The sequence below is a fragment of the Mus pahari genome, chromosome 1 (genome assembly GCF_900095145.1).
Source record: "Mus pahari chromosome 1, PAHARI_EIJ_v1.1, whole genome shotgun sequence".
Classification (NCBI taxonomy): Eukaryota; Metazoa; Chordata; class Mammalia; order Rodentia; family Muridae; genus Mus; species Mus pahari.
In genome coordinates, this window is record NC_034590.1 from 168,160,738 (window position 1) to 168,177,078 (window position 16,341).

Genomic DNA, 16,341 nt, shown 5'->3' on the forward strand with positions numbered 1-16,341 from the left:
GTGTGTGTGTGTGTGTGTGTGTGTGTATGTGTATGTGTGTGTACTGTGTACTGAAGCTGCATGTCAGAAACAGGGAAAACTGTTCCAATATCGGCAGGCATATGCCTCTGCTTTCCCCTGGCCCTCAATTATTCTGAGAAGATTTTCTCTTTCCTCTACTTAAAGCTTGCCACTAACAACAAAATACATGCATGTATGCCAGTGATGAGAATCAAAAGGGGATAAGAAAGCAGGGCCTACAGGGTCTACAAGTCCAGAGCGGGCAGCGAAGGGACCTGAAAAATCCACTAACCATTCCTTTGATGGGCGCCTACTAAGGGTAGGCCAAGGGGGCTCATGAGTCTTGAGTCTGGGTCAAAAATAAATCTAAACCATTCTTTCCTTGGGACAGCAAGAAGATTAAAGTCAGCCTCTACTTTCCTTCCCCTGGGACACTAAAAAAGAGGGGCTAGGATCAAGCTTGATTATCACTGTGAGAAAAAGTCAGCCCTGGGTGAAAATCTGGATCAAGACCAGGTTCTAGGTTAGAGCCTGGGCTTCACACCTCCCGAAGTGGAACTCGGCCCTCTAGGACGGCTCTGAGGACCGACCAATCACAGAGCCGATGGCAGCTTTGCCCTTGCTCTAAGGTTTTATGCCTGAGTGACTTGTGCCTCTTGGAGCCAGGGGCTGCCCTTTTGAACTTGGATTTCAGAAATAAGCAAAACACACACGAGCTAAGCAATAGTTAGAGTCTGGGGCAAAATGGCGCATGATGGTTTAAGCCAAGAGGGTTACCATGGCTACTTGATGAATCATTTTCCCCTAGCTGTACAACTTTTGGATACTTTCCTAAGACACTGACTGCCAAGATAAGGCCAACAGAGTCCAACACAAGCTTAAGAACAACAATCACAACATATTTGCAGTGGGAGGAAATGTGGGAGGGAACCCTCTTAGTTGGCCATTTGGACTTTGGTCTCGGGTTTTCTATAAGGAAAAAAAAAAAAGAGCCCATGAAGAGCACTTCCCCAAAGCCCAGGAACTAGTGACCACACAGTGGTGACCTCCAGAGCATCCCGTTCTGACTGCTTCCTTACCCGCAGCTTCTCCTCTGTCTTGGTGGACTGCTTACAGTCGGGATGCCACACGGTAGAACCTGGAAAGACACAATGAACCGCTGGGAATAGAGGAAATGGAAAGAAGGCACAGTCCTGTTAAGCAGACTTTCCACAGTGTCCCAGACCCCCTCTATCCCCAGCACAGGGTCCCCCATGTGACCTATGACCTTGAAGTCAGCTCTACCCTTTGGGTGAGTTCTGAGCTTGCTGTACACAAGGCACAATGCAGGGCCACAGAACAGGGCCTGAAAGCAGCCTCACATAAGAGATGTCTCCCTTTTAGTAGGGTTACATTGTTTTTCTTTTTTAAACGTATCATTGTTCCTTAAAAGTAACACCTGAGACCTGAGTCCTTAGTACTAGTTCCACTTGGTCTCAGAATTAAAGCCATGTTTACCTAAGTAAACATCAAAACACCCAAGACACTTAATGAAGTAAAGTCAAACTCATGGCTCAGGTCCAGGCATAAAACCTACTGAAGTTTTCATTTTTTTTTTAGAATGATTTATTTTATTTTATATATGTGAATACACTGTACACTGTCACTGTCTTCAGATACACCAGAAGAAGGCATCAGATTCTTTTGCAGATGGTTGTAAGCTACTATGTAGTTTCTAGGAATCGAACTCAGGACCTCTGGAAGAGCCATCAGTGTTCTTAACCACTGATGCGTCTCTCAACCCTCATTCTTCTATTTCTATAGTTGCTCACACTTAAAGGAGAAATCAAATCAACTGGCAACGTTGTTAAACTTAGTTTATAAATCTTTCAACTTTTTTATTAAGTAGCAGGAACGAAATCCTTTGGCTTCAACTAGTCAAGTAATTACGAGGTGTCATTTTCTGTTCCTGCTTCTTCTAAGATCTCCCTTTCTCAGACTGCGAAGAACCTTCATGGGTGACACAGGTATCAGAGAATTAAAAAGCTTGAAGTCTCTCTTACTCTCTCTCCTTCTCTCTCCTACTCTCTCACCCTCTCTGTTCCTTCTCTCCCCATTCCCCTCCCCCTCTCTCTAAATGTTTCTGGCTGGCCTCTCCTCTCCCCTCTGTCCCCTCCCCTCCCCCTCCCTGCCCCGTTTCCCCTCTCCCTCTCTCTGCCTTTCTCTATCTCTACTCCCTCCTCAACTCCCCTCCCCATGCCCTAAATAAACTCTATTCCATAAAAAAAAAGCTTAAAGTCCTTATCTTGAAACTTCAGCACCTATGCTATGATTGTGTAAGAGTGGACGCATACATAAGAGGTAACATATACATGTATGACCATGGGAAAGGATGATATGTAAATTCTGTGTTCACACACGTATTTCTTCATACATGGAGGGTCTGAAGAACACGGATCACTTAAAAAGACTCAAACTAGTGAAATGACTGGATTGTTAGTGACTGGCACCTCAGAGACTCAGAAGCAACACCAATCTTTGTATCTGTACAGCATCTTTTCAACTCTGACTCCCAAGCAGCAACCTCTGCATACCAGAACTCACGAAATTAACTCATGAATAATATTTTCTGCTGAGCTAAAATACTATCAAAGACAAGGAAATATATTCTACAGCAGAATAATATTTCAATCTCTATAGATTAATCATTTCTACTTTGTATCATTGATGTAGAAGAGAGGGAGGAGGAGGAAGAGGAAGAGGAGGGGTTAAAGAAGGAGGAGAAAGGAGGTAGGTCAAACAAAAACCAGACAGACATGCAGGTCCCTTCAATATTAACATCGGCTCAAATGCTAACTATAAAGCACAGGAAATCTCAAATGTGGGTATGGAGAGCCAAGGGGTCATGGGCAGGTCAGGAGAAGTGGTCTCTGGGAGGTTCTACTAAGCAGAAGGCACCAGACAGGAGACAGTCCACACACACAATGTCAGCCTTGTTCTCCAAAGGTCAAACACACTGGGAATGTGGCCCCAGAGAGCATCAGATGCTGAGGGAAACGAAGCGAAGCTTATTCTCAGATGTGCCAAGAGGGCAGTTAACAGTGACACAGCTCCACTCCAGAGAAAACTTAGACCCACCCTGGGGGCTGAATGCAGCTCACTGGGGAGGCACACAGCTGGAACCCCTTTCTGTTTAGCATCAGGACCCAGTGAGAACGAGAAGAGCACACTGCAGCCTGTGCTTCTCCGTTCCTAGCAGATGCAGGCTGCCATGTACTTGGGAACCTGTAATTGGTGCACTAATACTTAAAACCAGGTCCGGAGATGCAGACAGAACTAACCAGGCTTTCTGAAAAAAAATAAAATAAAGTGCAAAGTGGCACCTGCCCATCACCAATGCAGATGTGCCACCAATCTGTGGGAAGATGTGTCCTGTGAAGCCTCCAGAGACCGCAGATGTGGCACCTGTGGCTTGCCATCCTGGGACCCTTCCAGTGCTGTGTTTACAACTTTTCAGGCTAGACCTGAAAGGGCTCTGACTGGACTGTCAGTTTCCAGACCCATGGGAATTTTTAAAGGCAAGAGAAGTCACGCCTGTGTTTTAACGTTGGACATTCATGTCTAGAGACACTTCTGTGTTGCACAAAAACAAAACTGAGAAAGCAAAGCAAAGCACTCATTAAAGTCACACATAGCGCTGTGTGAAAAGCAGAGTGAGGCGATAACTCGCTGAGGCGACCGAGACCCATAATTACCAAGCCAAGCGAGCAATGGCTCTTACAGCTAATTGTACTGATAAATCCTCGTCTAATTAATGACTCTTCCAGCTATAAATAGCAGAATGCTTACAATTATGGTACTATCTGACTGGAAGAGAATCCGTGCTTATGGATTCTCCAAGATGCTTTGGAATTCTAGACAGGACCAGAGCCAATTGCAGAGTTACCTGGAAGACATTTCTCAAGAATATTATTTTTAATTTAAAAAAGTTGCCACCACAAACCCCTCCCTCTCAAAGGGATGTGGGTGAGTCCCTTTTCATTCTCCATCTCACCACATCCTCTTCGTGGGTGCAACAATGTCTGTGACATCATTCTCCAAAACCCGGACTCCAGCAGACTTGGACTTTGACAGAGGGCCCATGAGAGGAGAAAAGGCATCTTAGCTCTCCCTCACAAAAGCAACACTTCTGGAAACGTCTAAAATACTTTCTCTCTCCTTTGATCTTTTGTTTCCCCAAACACTCCTGGGTAGAGTTGGAGGAGCAACTGCTGACCCTCACTGGTCTCTCACATCCACAGGATCAGAAGCCAGTCTTTCTAAGCAGCACCATGAACTTATTGTGTAACAGGCCCTGGGGCTCACTGCGGTGTGCCAATTGCTCGTCTGATTAATGCTCAGTGATGAGGTAGCTCTGGCACATGCCTAATGGATTTAGTAATTGCTCAGCTAATAAGATCCCTCCTCTATAATACACGGCCCAACAAACACGGTGAGGTCTTCGTTCTCAGGCAGGGCAGACCCAGTCTGCTCTTCAGTCCATCTTACCTTGCAGATACATTTCTTCCCCTTCTGTGAACATCTGGTTGCATCTGCTGCATCGTGCGCAGCTGGGATGATAATGCTTGTCCCCTGCCTACAAAAGACAAAAACAGAAGACACCAAGCTCAGTCTATTAAATGGCTCTGACACCCATTTTTTGGACTTGAAGGCTTCGAAGAGAAGAGAAGATTCTGAGAAAAAAAAGTAATTGTCAGGTTGGCCAAACTCCCCATTCTGATGGCCTCACCAGGCCTGAAAGGGGCTCTCAGGGCAGCTCATCCCCAGAATGATGGTGGCCTTGTCTCTTCAGGATCCTGGCACCTAATCCCTCTTGATCTAGGCTTTTCTGAAGGGTTGTCAGTAATACAATTCAAACAGGAGAGCCATCCACTGTGTCTTCCCAAAGCTCCTCCTTATGACTAATGTAGTAGTTTATAGTGGAGGTTAAAGCTGGGTCGTATTAGCCTACTAAAAACCAGTGGCACTGGGATGGGAAGAATGCCAGTTAGTAAAGCACCTGCCATTAAATGGCCAGGGAAGGAAGCCAGGAAGGTACCATGGAGGTGGAGACACATGGAGCCGTGGGACTCACTCGACACCGGCCTAGCCTGCTTGGCAAGTTCAAGGCCAAGCTAGAAAATCTACCTCAAAAAGCCAAGTGTGTGCCTGAGCATGACCTCAAGACTCCAGATACATGCACACATGTGCATGGGCACACACACGTCTATGAGCACACACACATGTACACAGGCACGCACATGTGCATGGACGCACAGATATGTGCACTGGTACACACACACATGAACTTGCACCTACACACACACACACACACACACACACACACACAATTTAACCTTGGCTAAGTTCTCAGAAAATAATCAGCTGTATCCAGCTTGCAGCAAGGACTGAAAATCCTTTTAAAAGACATCATTTACTGCCTTTGTGGTACAACTCAGATTCTCTTTCACGCTGCTTGCATCCACACTTTGACAGGGTCTTACTGTCAGAGTTCTCAGAGAGGGCATTTTCTGAGGAGGCTCTACAGAATTCTCTAGCATTTTACATACCTAAATATGACAGATGTCATCATAGCAGGGGCCTGGCAAAGTGCCGCTGGACATGAGGACAATTCTCTAGACAGGTGTCGGGTTCTATTAGTGTCATGGTCTAAAAGCAAGCCTGACCAAAACAGGATCCTCCACCCACGGCAAAGGCTCTACCTCAGAATAATCAAATATGCTCAGGGAAAGCATTTCTTCTGAACTAACCTGATGTTCAGTGGGCAGTGGCGCGCCTGAGAAAGGAGTGGCTTCTTCCTGCTCCTGACCCTGTGTGAAACCTCAACAGGAACTCAGAGGCTTGGTCTGATTCCTGTCTCACATCCTCCTGTAGAAGCTACAGGCCAATCAGCAACCACAGAGCAAGGTCACGGTGGAAGGCCACCCAAGATGCTCAACCAGAAAAGGCTATTAAGAGATACTTTAAATGGAAACAACACCATGGTACTTTTCAGTGACATCTGCCTAAAAGGTCTCAGAACTGGTGGACATGTAGTCTACTAGATATTTTTCTTATTACTTTAAAAACTCAGTTTTATTTGGAGAAGAGAATGGGACAGGGTTGCAAGTGGAAAGAGAAGGTATATGAATATAAAGCAACTTTTGCCTTTGACATATACAAAATCAGGTATGAGAAGAAGGAAGAAGAAAGCTTTGACTCAGTTTCTAAGCCAAGCTGGCTTTGCTGGGATGTCAACCCAGAGGTTCAAGTTAGTTTGGGCAATCTCTGGGTCCTCCTGGAAGCAAAGGACTAGTGAGACCTTAGCAGGAATCTGCTGTCATCTGTGGTAAAACGCACAGCCCTCGATGAACTATGGCCACAAAGAAACTTCTCCAGGTGGATATGGTTGCTTTGCCTTAGCTCGTACTGAAATGCTAGAAACATTCTAATTAGGCACAGGATTAAGACTAAAATACTGATATTTATTAATACCACCTAAGTCAGGGTTTCTATTCATGGACAAAACATCATGACCAAGACAAATTGGTACCAGCAGAGTGGGGTATTCCTGTGATAACCTGGCCATGTTTTGGGGAGGACTGTGGAAGGACTTTGGAACTTTGGGCTAGAAGATCCATTCGGTGTTAAGAGCTCTGTGGGATGTTTTGTAGGAGCTTGGAAGATAATGTTGAGAACAGTGCAGAAAATGGAGGCCTGGCTTGTGAAATTTAAGAGGGAAGATTAAAGGCTCTTATCAAGGCCATTGCTATTTTGATTGTGAAGATTCTGTGGTTCTGGTTAGCTGGGGCTGAAGAATCAGCTGTAATTAACAAGATATCAGAACTACTAAAGCGAAAACTTTGCATTACTGGGACCATTAATGCTGGTTAGCTGGAGCTAAGAAATTAGCAGTGATTAAGAAGAGACCAGCATATCTTCTGGGAAGTGTTTTCTGAGAGCACAGAGGCTGTGTTCCAGAGATAGCCAAGGTTGTACCTTGTGCTATGGCTGGACTTAGTAATGTGTAAGAGGCATGAAGGGACCATGGAGAGCAGCTGAGGCCTGGCACTGTGAGAGGCCGCCAAAGGCCATTGGTGAGGGTGCAGCCTCAGTTGCAATTGATGGCCCAGGACTGAAGGGGTCATGCAAAGGAGTTGAGGCTTGGTACCATGAAGAGAGCCTATGAGGGGTTATTGGTGAAGCCTAGCTGCAGCGGAAGACAGCAGTGTTTTGGAAATGCTAGTACCATGAATGACTACTAAGAACAGCAGCAGCAGTGTACTACAGGCAGCTGGAGCCTAGAAGACAAGCTGTGTGCTACAAAGGGCATGGCTGGAGAAGTGACCCAAGCCCTTGGAGGAGCCCAGAACATTGTGAGTTGGATCCCAGACATTGCACAATTGGAGTTTGATTTTGATTTTGATTGTGACAGTGCCCTGATATTTTTCCCTCTTGAAGGAAGTTTTTTAGTGGAACCCACAGTTAAGAGACTTTGAATTTTTAAAAGACTTTAAATCTTAAAAGATATTGGATATTTTAAAGGAATTGAACTTTTAATATGTAAAGACTGTGGGGCTTTTAAAATTATTTAGATCTTGGGGATGAATAAGAAACTAAGGGCTTTATAGTGATGTATTTATGTGTCAGGTTGACAAGGGATCAATTGTTCTGGCTGGTTTTGTGTGTCAACTTATCACAGGTTGGAGTTATCACAGAGAAAGGAGTTCAGTTGGGGAAATGCCTCTATGAGATCCAGCTGTGGGGCATTTTCTCAATTAGGTGGTACCATCCCTTGGCTGATAGTCTTGGATTCTATAAGAAAGCAAGCTGAGCAAGCCAGGGGAAGCAAGCAAGTAACATCCCTCCATNGCCTCTGCATCAGCTCCTTCTTCCTGACCTGCTTGAGTTCCATCCCTGACTTCCTTTGGTGATGAACAGCAATGTGGAAGTGTAAGCTGAATAAACCCTTTCCTCCCCAACTTGCTTCTTGGTCATGATGTTTGTGCAGGAAAAGAAACCCTGACTAAGACACCACCCTAAAGGTTTGGTGCCCAAGCCAATATGAGAATTCAAGAAAAATAAGTAAGTTTTAAAAAGTCACCAATAAAAGAATTTTGTGAAGTAACACCTTCCCTCCCCCACAACATTATTTCCTATTCATGAAAATGCTATGGAAAAATGGATTCCAACTTGTAATAGCAACAAATAAACCATGCAAAGCAAGATGTGTATAAAGACATGTACATAACTTAAGTAAAGACCTTAATAGAACTCCAAATTTTACTAAATGTTGTCAAAATGCTGACTTATCTACAAATACCTGCTAATACAGTATATTCCCAATTAAAACACCCACAGGCATTTCCTTTATCATTCTTGACAGCATTTCTACACATTCATAAGAAAGAAAACACAAAAATACATATTTTCAAAAAGAAATTAGCAAAGAGTTTTTTTTTTCCCTTCTTGATTTAAAAATTCTAAGACTAAGATAATTAAGGCACATTGATAACAGCATAGGAAAGATGACTGGAAGCAGCTGTCCGTGTATAAATTTGATCATCAAAATAAAATTCTGGATGATTGAAATAGTAGGTTTCTAATAAGTGGTGAGAGCGCTAGTCATCCATTTACAGAAACAGAAATATCAGTTCCTTACACAACCAAATAAAAAATAAATTTTATGAGCTTACAGAGTCCCAAATGGAAATAAAATTATGGAACTATTAGGGTGCATAGATTTGTTTAATAAACAGGGTAGAAAGTCAAAAAATTAAAAATATTAAAGAGAAATAATTCTGATCTGTATATAAAAATACAACTCTCTAAACAGAAAATTGAAAGAAAATTAATATAAAAGTTCTGTCACATGTTTCTGGCAAAAGATTAATCAGCATGTCTGAGGAGTGCCTGTCCTGAGACATAAATGCCTATATGGGCAAAGGGCAATTTCCAAAGAAAATGTGAATAATTCACATACAAAAAAAAAATCCCAACAGGGGAGGAGGAGGAGGAAGAAGAAGAGGAGGAGGAGGAGGAGGAGGAAGAAGAAGAGGAGAGGAGGGGGAGGAAGAAGAGGAGGAGGAGGGAAAGAAAGGGGGCAAGTAAGCTAGTTAGTAAGTTAGTCAGTTAGTTAAGTTAGTTAGTTCTACCCTAGCAGTAATAACCAGGAAAACATGATTTGATTTTTTTTCCCCATCAAACTGGTAAGGCTGAGAAGAAAACCAACGAATGAAGTTTGTCAGAATTCTACACAGTGTTGGTGACCACAAGGAGAGAATGTCACCGATGCACAATTGCAGAGATGGCTATGAGGCCAGGCTCTACTCTGTAAATCAGTAGCTGCCCACCCCATTGGGAGGGACATCCATCTTTCCGTGTACTCGCTCCACCTTTGGAGGCCAAAGGCACCAACTCATCCGTGTCCTGTGGAGACTCTGAGAAACAAATAGCAGTTTTGAACCCGGGGCTCAAGGACAAGAGAGCCTCTACTCCGGGTGGGTGAGTTACCAACCCCTGTTTCCTTTCTCTTTATATAGATGCCCAGGGCAGTTCACAGACAAGCCCTGAGCACAGAGCTGAACATCCGGTAGAGCCATATGCAAATCATATGCAAATGGACTGAAACTCAGCCGTAGCTGAACCAACATCATTTAAACAGGAGACTGTTTTAAAAGGGAGAGTTCTTCAGCTAATGAGCAATAAATAGCAAACAGGGGGCAGACATGACTTCTCATCGAAGTGCAAGCTTATGCAAAGCACAGCACAGGCTCTGTGGTGGCAGGTAACAGCTTGAGTGATGGTTTGCCAGGTACCAGCTCCAGGCACACAGCTTGCAACTCTAGCTATGCCTAAGCCTGAGACACTAGCAATGCTATCACATGCCAGAGTTCTGGAAAGTCTATTCTCCATTGGAAAAAACAAAAAACAAAACAAAACAAAACAAAAAAAAGAAAACAGAACAGCAAAACAACTCTGAAGATTCTCCAGGCACAGTGGCTCACACTTGTAATCCAAGCGCCTTAGAGGTAAAGGAAGGAGGACTGCCACAGAGTCACCCTGAGCTACTAATGAGCTCTCAGCCAAGCCATGTCTCAAAAAAAACTAACGAGACAAAGAAACCCTAACAACCTCATGCCAGCTTTTTAACTACTTAAAACACATATAGAAACATACTTGGGAGACAGAAGCAGGCAGATCTCTGAGAGTGAGAAGCTAGCCTGAGCTACATAGCAACCAAGTTTAGGCCAACCAAGGCTTCAAGTGAGACCCCGCCTCGAAAAGAAATAAAAGAATTTTAGAAATTCATATTAGAAGACTACATACATTCCAGCTAGCACCGAGTGCCACAAGAAACGCACAGCTTGATTACTTAGCTGGATTTCCTGTCCATCCAAAGTGTTAAACATACAAAACTAAATAATAATAACAACAACAACAACCAGTCACTGTTCACAGTGCCATAAAAAACATGTTGTTAGTTATTACAAAATTTGGTCAATTTTTAATATATAAGCTAGAATTCTGAGGAATTTGGAGGAAATGCTATCTATGGTAAGATGTAATATAAGATACCAAGTTTTTATTAGACCCGTAGCTGTCTGGAAGAAAAGAAAGAAGTTTTCAGTTCCTTACAGACCTGGAGTAGCTCTAAGGCTTGGGAATCAGCTTGGTACCCGTGGAGCCTCAATTCTGTTACTAACTTCCCAAGCCCAGGGACACTTTCTGAAAAAGCCTGGAGTGGGGACAGCACACTCTCACCTTCCACTCAGATGTCAGACTCTGCTTGTGGGTGAGATCCCACATTACTATACACTCCAGGACAGGGACACTCTGGGACAGGGTTAGCAAAAACCACCTGGGGAGGGGAGGGACATTCCTGCTGGTAGAAACAGAGCTTTGTCAGATTCTCCATAATGTCCGGTACCCAGGAGGGATCCTGGAGCCCTGACTAGCCCTTGGTCAACTGAATGGGCTATAGGCAACAGGGAGAGAGGACCACAATCAAGGGGCCCTTCCCAGGACCATAATTTAGATTCCAGGCTGCCAACTGTCCCTCTTAGTTTCCCTTTGTCCTCTCCTCAGAGTGCACGGGAATGCACAGGACATCAGACCCAAACCCTTCAGGCTGACCTTTGTCAGTTTATTACTTATATCCCACCTACTTCCAGAAGGCCAAGCAGATGGTGTGGGAATCAGGGTTTTAAAACAATTGATCAAAGGGTTCAAATGGGGCCTGCTGTGATCTGAGCATCTTAATAGAGGTGGCCAAGAATAGGTCACAAACATCTCCCTTCTTAAAGAAACAGTGACATGTGGCAATCAGTGTTAAGTCCCAGGTCTTGACTACAATCACAGGTGTTTGGAGCTGGCCTTGCTCTGTGCAGATACCATACAAGGTATTTTCAGTAGCATGTCTCACAGTACGCCAAAGAAGTAGGAGCTGTGTAGCAGGCCTATCCAGCAAGAAGGAGCTGATGTTGAAATGAACAATTCATTCAGGATGGGAAGGCAGAACTGATCTTTGAATACAGGCTCACCAAACTGCCTTCTAAAAGTACCAAACCTGTTGTGTGTCAACAAAAGCCAGGGCTCTTTTAATTTTATCTTTTAAAATGTTTTTTTGTCGGTGCTGACCCAAGTGTGCATGTGTTGTGTGGGTGTGCATTGCTCTCCACTTTATTTGAGTCAAGGTCTCTCACTGAACCTAGAGACCACCAATTTGGGCAGACTGGCTGGGACAATACTGATTTAGCTAGATTGGATAGTCAGTCAGTACATTCTGGGGACCCTCTGGCCTCATCTTCCCTGTCCTGGGTTTGCAGATGTGAACCACCACACCAAGTTTTCTTGTGGGCTCTGAGAATCCAAACTCAAGTCCATGTGGTTGAATGAAAGACACTTTACCCAATGAGCTCTCTCAATTAGGAACCCTTTAAAGATATATTCAGTAGCCCGATGGAGCCAGGAAATCAGCACTCTTAAAAAAAAAAAAAAAAAAAAAAAAAAAGTATAAACACTAAAGAGTCAATATAGGTCACCATGCACCAGGAAAACATTGCTCTGGGTGGAATCAAAGCCCCACACCTGACAGCAGATGAGGAAGCCAGAGGAGGGACAAGGACCTGATGTTTGCTTGCCTATCAGGAAAATGGGTGGGGAGGGAGACTCGAAGCTAAGCACAAAGGATCCCAGCTCAGCATTATCTATGGGAGGGCAGGGCTGCTGACTGTGCTCCTGTGCAGCTAGTTTCCTCCCTGAATTTCGAGAGGTTTCCACAGTGACTGCACAGGCCTGATCTCCAGGAGGCCCACTCATTTGTTCCAGGAGGCCTTTCTGGGATGTACCATCAAATGAGGGTGTGCCTTGGGCCCACGTTTGCATCCTGGAACAGGTGAATAAATCTGTCCGCCAAGCCCAGAAGGCACTACAAGCCTGTGCAAATCCAACCTGTGTGGGTGAAAACACCCTGGAACTCCAAGGCCTTACCAGCTACAGTCTTCCTGAACTTCTAGACTGTGCCTCTGATATCACCACTGTGTTACAAGGAGGATGGTAACTTGCTTTCAAAAAAACAAAGAGACACAAAATAGCTCTTGTTGGCTTCTGTCACCTGCTTAAAGCCAGAGAGAGGGCAGGGAACTCCTTTCTCAAGCAAACAGGTACAACTTAGGGAAGCGAGTAATGTGTTTTGTACATTGTTACCATTTTCTTGACTCTTTCCAAACAAGTAAACATCTTAAAGCAATCTCTGTCACTTAGTGGTAGTTAGCAAATATCACCTGCAAATAAATACATGCATCCCAAAGGGACATAAGCAACCTCCAAGTTTTACTTATCTGTTGGCTTCTTGAGACGGGCTCTTGTGTAGCTCAGGCTGGCTCAAACTCTAGGCGACTTTGAACTCATGATCATCTCACTCCTACCTCCCCACTCTGAGATTCCAGGTACGTGTCAGAGCTGCCGTTCAATGAACTCTATCAAAGTTTCAGCATGACTATGTGTGCAAACAGAGGGGCTGGTACAACTCCTACGGCAATGCCAAGATCAGTGAACATTTTAGCAAAGATGAGGATGGAGATGATTGGCGCTACTTGGGTTTTAAAGCTTTGCTTGGATACAGCACACAATCAACACAGCAGTGTCCTCTGAGCAGTGGAATGGGAGAGGGAGGCTAAAAACAAAACCCACACGTTTATGAGCAGCCGATCTCCAACTGCCAAGGTAACAGATAATTCTGGGAAAGCCGGGCAGCCATATCCAATGAGAGTTCTGCCTAACACATGAGAACATTAACTGACTACCACAGGCTGTAGACACACAGACAAAAGACATTTCCTATAAGGACACAGGGAAGTCCCCATGATCTTATTTTGGGCAAAGATTTCTTAAATGTTATACTGAGGGCACGGTCTACTGATCCATAAAAGAAAAACTGATAAACTCCCCTTCTCCCTTAAAAAGATACCATGAAGACAGAGGGATTTACCAGAGACAAGGGGAAAAATCTGCAAATCATACACCTGAAAAGTGATTTGCATCCAGAGCCTATAAGTAAACCTAGCAGCGCAGTAACAGGAAGCCAGGAAGCCCGCTAAACAGTGGGCAAAGGGGGAGGGGCAAGAGCCCCTGACCTGCACGCTGAGGGCTTTGGGTCAATCCCCAGCATCACCAAAGAGTTGGGTGTGGGGAAACCAAGACAAAACAAGCAAGTGACTACCAGCAGAACTAACAATGACAAAACCCCAAAGAGTTATGCCACCAATGGTGGTGGGAGGAGTCAAACCCAAAGCCTGTTTGACAACCAAGCCCTCTGCCACTGTGAACATCCCAGTCCCCTGCCCCTCAGAGACTTAAACAGATACTTCAGCCAAGAGACATATGGATATCTAATAAGCATAGAAATATTTTGAACATTGTTTAGTCACTAGTAAATAAAATGAAAACCATAGTCATATTCCAATGTCATAATAGCTGTATCTCTGAAAAGCTGACTCTGCAAGGGCTCCTGAGGATGTGAGACACTGGGGCTCAGCAGCTGCTAATGTCATGCAAGGAAACCTCTTTGGTAGTCTTTCAGAGAGCCGAGAACAACCTTACCATGCAATAGAAAATGTCTCACTAGTATGTGCTAAGTTAGCAGAAAGAAAACTAAAGTCTACAGAACATTAGTCATGGGTGAGTGCCGTGGAACCCCCGACCTCCGTCCTGCAGAGGCGGGGCAAAGACGACACGTACGCCAAGGCAGGGTTTGAGCAGCTTCCACAGCTTCACACTGCAGCTTCCTTTATTCTCTCTACAGCTCACCCCAGCAGTTCAGCTTCTTTTCCTCTGTGCTTCTCAGCTTCTCCTCAGCTTCTCCTACTTTATTCTGGGATCACCCAATTTATCCCCTTCTACCCTCTGCACTCAGCTCTCATCACTCATCATCCAATCAGCATTCAGCATGCTCTATATGTGAACCATGCAAGCAGGCAGGGTGTGTGTTGATAGGCCAGTGACTCAATAGCATGCTGTATGACGCTATATATCAGGCGGGCAGGGCATAATCACTCAGGTGCACATAATCAGGTTTTTGGTAATCAAGAAGGGAATCACGGGGCTTGGCAGTGAACCAGGGTGCTGTCTTCGCTCACAAGGCCACAACCACGGCTACACCCACTTCCCACAGGTGAGAAAGTCTGTAGTCTTGTTACAACAGCCCCAAAGTATTAAAATCCAAAGGACCCCACTGGTAAAAAGCTAAACAAGAGATGGAATGTTAAAATAAGCATGCATGTGGGACAGGTGGGGTACCCCTAAGCAGTAAACATGTACCCAAAGACCCAGATGAACTGGGACTACTTCCTGCTAAGAGAAAGGAGCCAGACATTTATAAGAAATTCTACCAAAGGCAAAGGGAGAGGAAGTAGATCCAAGGTTGCTGAGAACAGGGCGGGGAAGGGGTTGTGTCAATGAAGCTGTCAATCTGGGGCAATGGGAAAGCCGTAAGCCTTTATTGCCCTATACAGCAGTGATTGTTACACAAGTGCACACTCAGCATAATCAATATCTGTACTTGCAGTGAGAACAATCTGTGATAAGGTTTTTCTTTGTCAATACATGAGCAAAGAGGGTGGGGCATGACCAGGAAGGCAGGATTAAACCACCCCATTCATGGTCCAAACCATGTTCACATGTATTCACTCCTCTTGGAGGCCCAGAATAGTTACCCCAGAAAGCTGAATGAGAAAGTTCCTCTCTAGAATAAAGCGCCCACGCACACAGAAGGCTGGAGGTGCAGGCACAACACCACAGGAGAGCAGCCCCATGAAGATTGTTCAATGCTTTAAAGGGGATTTTGCAAATGGCTCGCCTGTCTAGTTTTATTTCTTTGTGTTTGTTTTCCTTTTGGATGAAAGGAAAAAGCCAACTTCAGACGGATAAAGTAACTTGAAACTCTAAAGGGAACCCAGTTAATGCCAAACTGAACTAAAGGAAACAGGCAGACAGGCTGCAAAGAGCTGCAGTTCCTTTGAGAATAGAATTTTATTGTACAAAATAAAGCTTCCTATACCTGAAGTCTGCTTCCAGAGTTTGCTAAGGCTAAAGAGAGATGAGGTCGTCTTTAAAATTCTTTTTTTATCCTCCCGCTTCTGTTGATTGAGAGGACTTTACCAAGTAGTACACACACACCAAAACGAAACACCCCTGCAGCTAGGACCAAGTCTTCTCAATCTACTATCTTAAGTATGTTTTCTTCTCTTTTTCAAAAAACTATTGGAGCAGACTTAAGATTCATGCCAGAGTTGAGTGGAAACTAGGATTCCCATTTACCCATGCCCATCCCCTGACCTTGCCCAGCTTGCCCATCAATAAGCATGCCCAAGTGTTGTATTTGCTATTACTGATGGCTTACATTGATCATCACTGTGTCCACAGCTCACAGCAGGGGCCACTCTTGGTACCTGTACATTCTACAGGTCTAGACAATTTCCAGTGAAGTGTAGCTCTCATGACAGTCTCATGCAGAACAGTCTCACTGCCATAAAAGCCCTGTGTGCTCCCAGTCATCCCCTAAAATGTTATTTCTTACCATAGGTGATGTTCACAGTATGGGATGCTTTGAAACTAACTCTTTGTCAGTATCCCACGTGGTTTCAGCTAGCCCATCATTACAAATCCAATCTATTCCTTTCAGAGGCAAAGCATCTTTCTTAAGACCAGAAGTGGGTGACATAAGTCCTATAAGATAATATAGTCGTCTTCTGCCTGTCCTCCAATCAGTTATTAAGAAATACCACAGTCTGGAGGGTGACGAGGAACCAGAGAGTGGGTTAT

General features: G+C 44.4%; 1 protein-coding gene across 24 annotated transcripts in view; it reads right to left on the reverse strand.

Annotated features, from left to right (window-relative positions):
• Ablim1 (actin binding LIM protein 1) overlaps positions 1-16,341 on the reverse strand; it is a 277,019-nt gene that overhangs the window by 41,390 nt on the left and 219,288 nt on the right. For all 24 annotated transcript variants that reach the window (XM_029543461.1, XM_029543524.1, XM_029543457.1 and 21 more), the window contains exons 7-8: positions 4,528-4,615; positions 1,080-1,138 (exon numbers count right to left, since the gene is read on the reverse strand). In XM_029543461.1, coding sequence (XP_029399321.1) covers positions 1,080-1,138; positions 4,528-4,615 — 147 coding nt within the window. The remainder of the gene's footprint in view (positions 1-1,079; positions 1,139-4,527; positions 4,616-16,341) is intronic.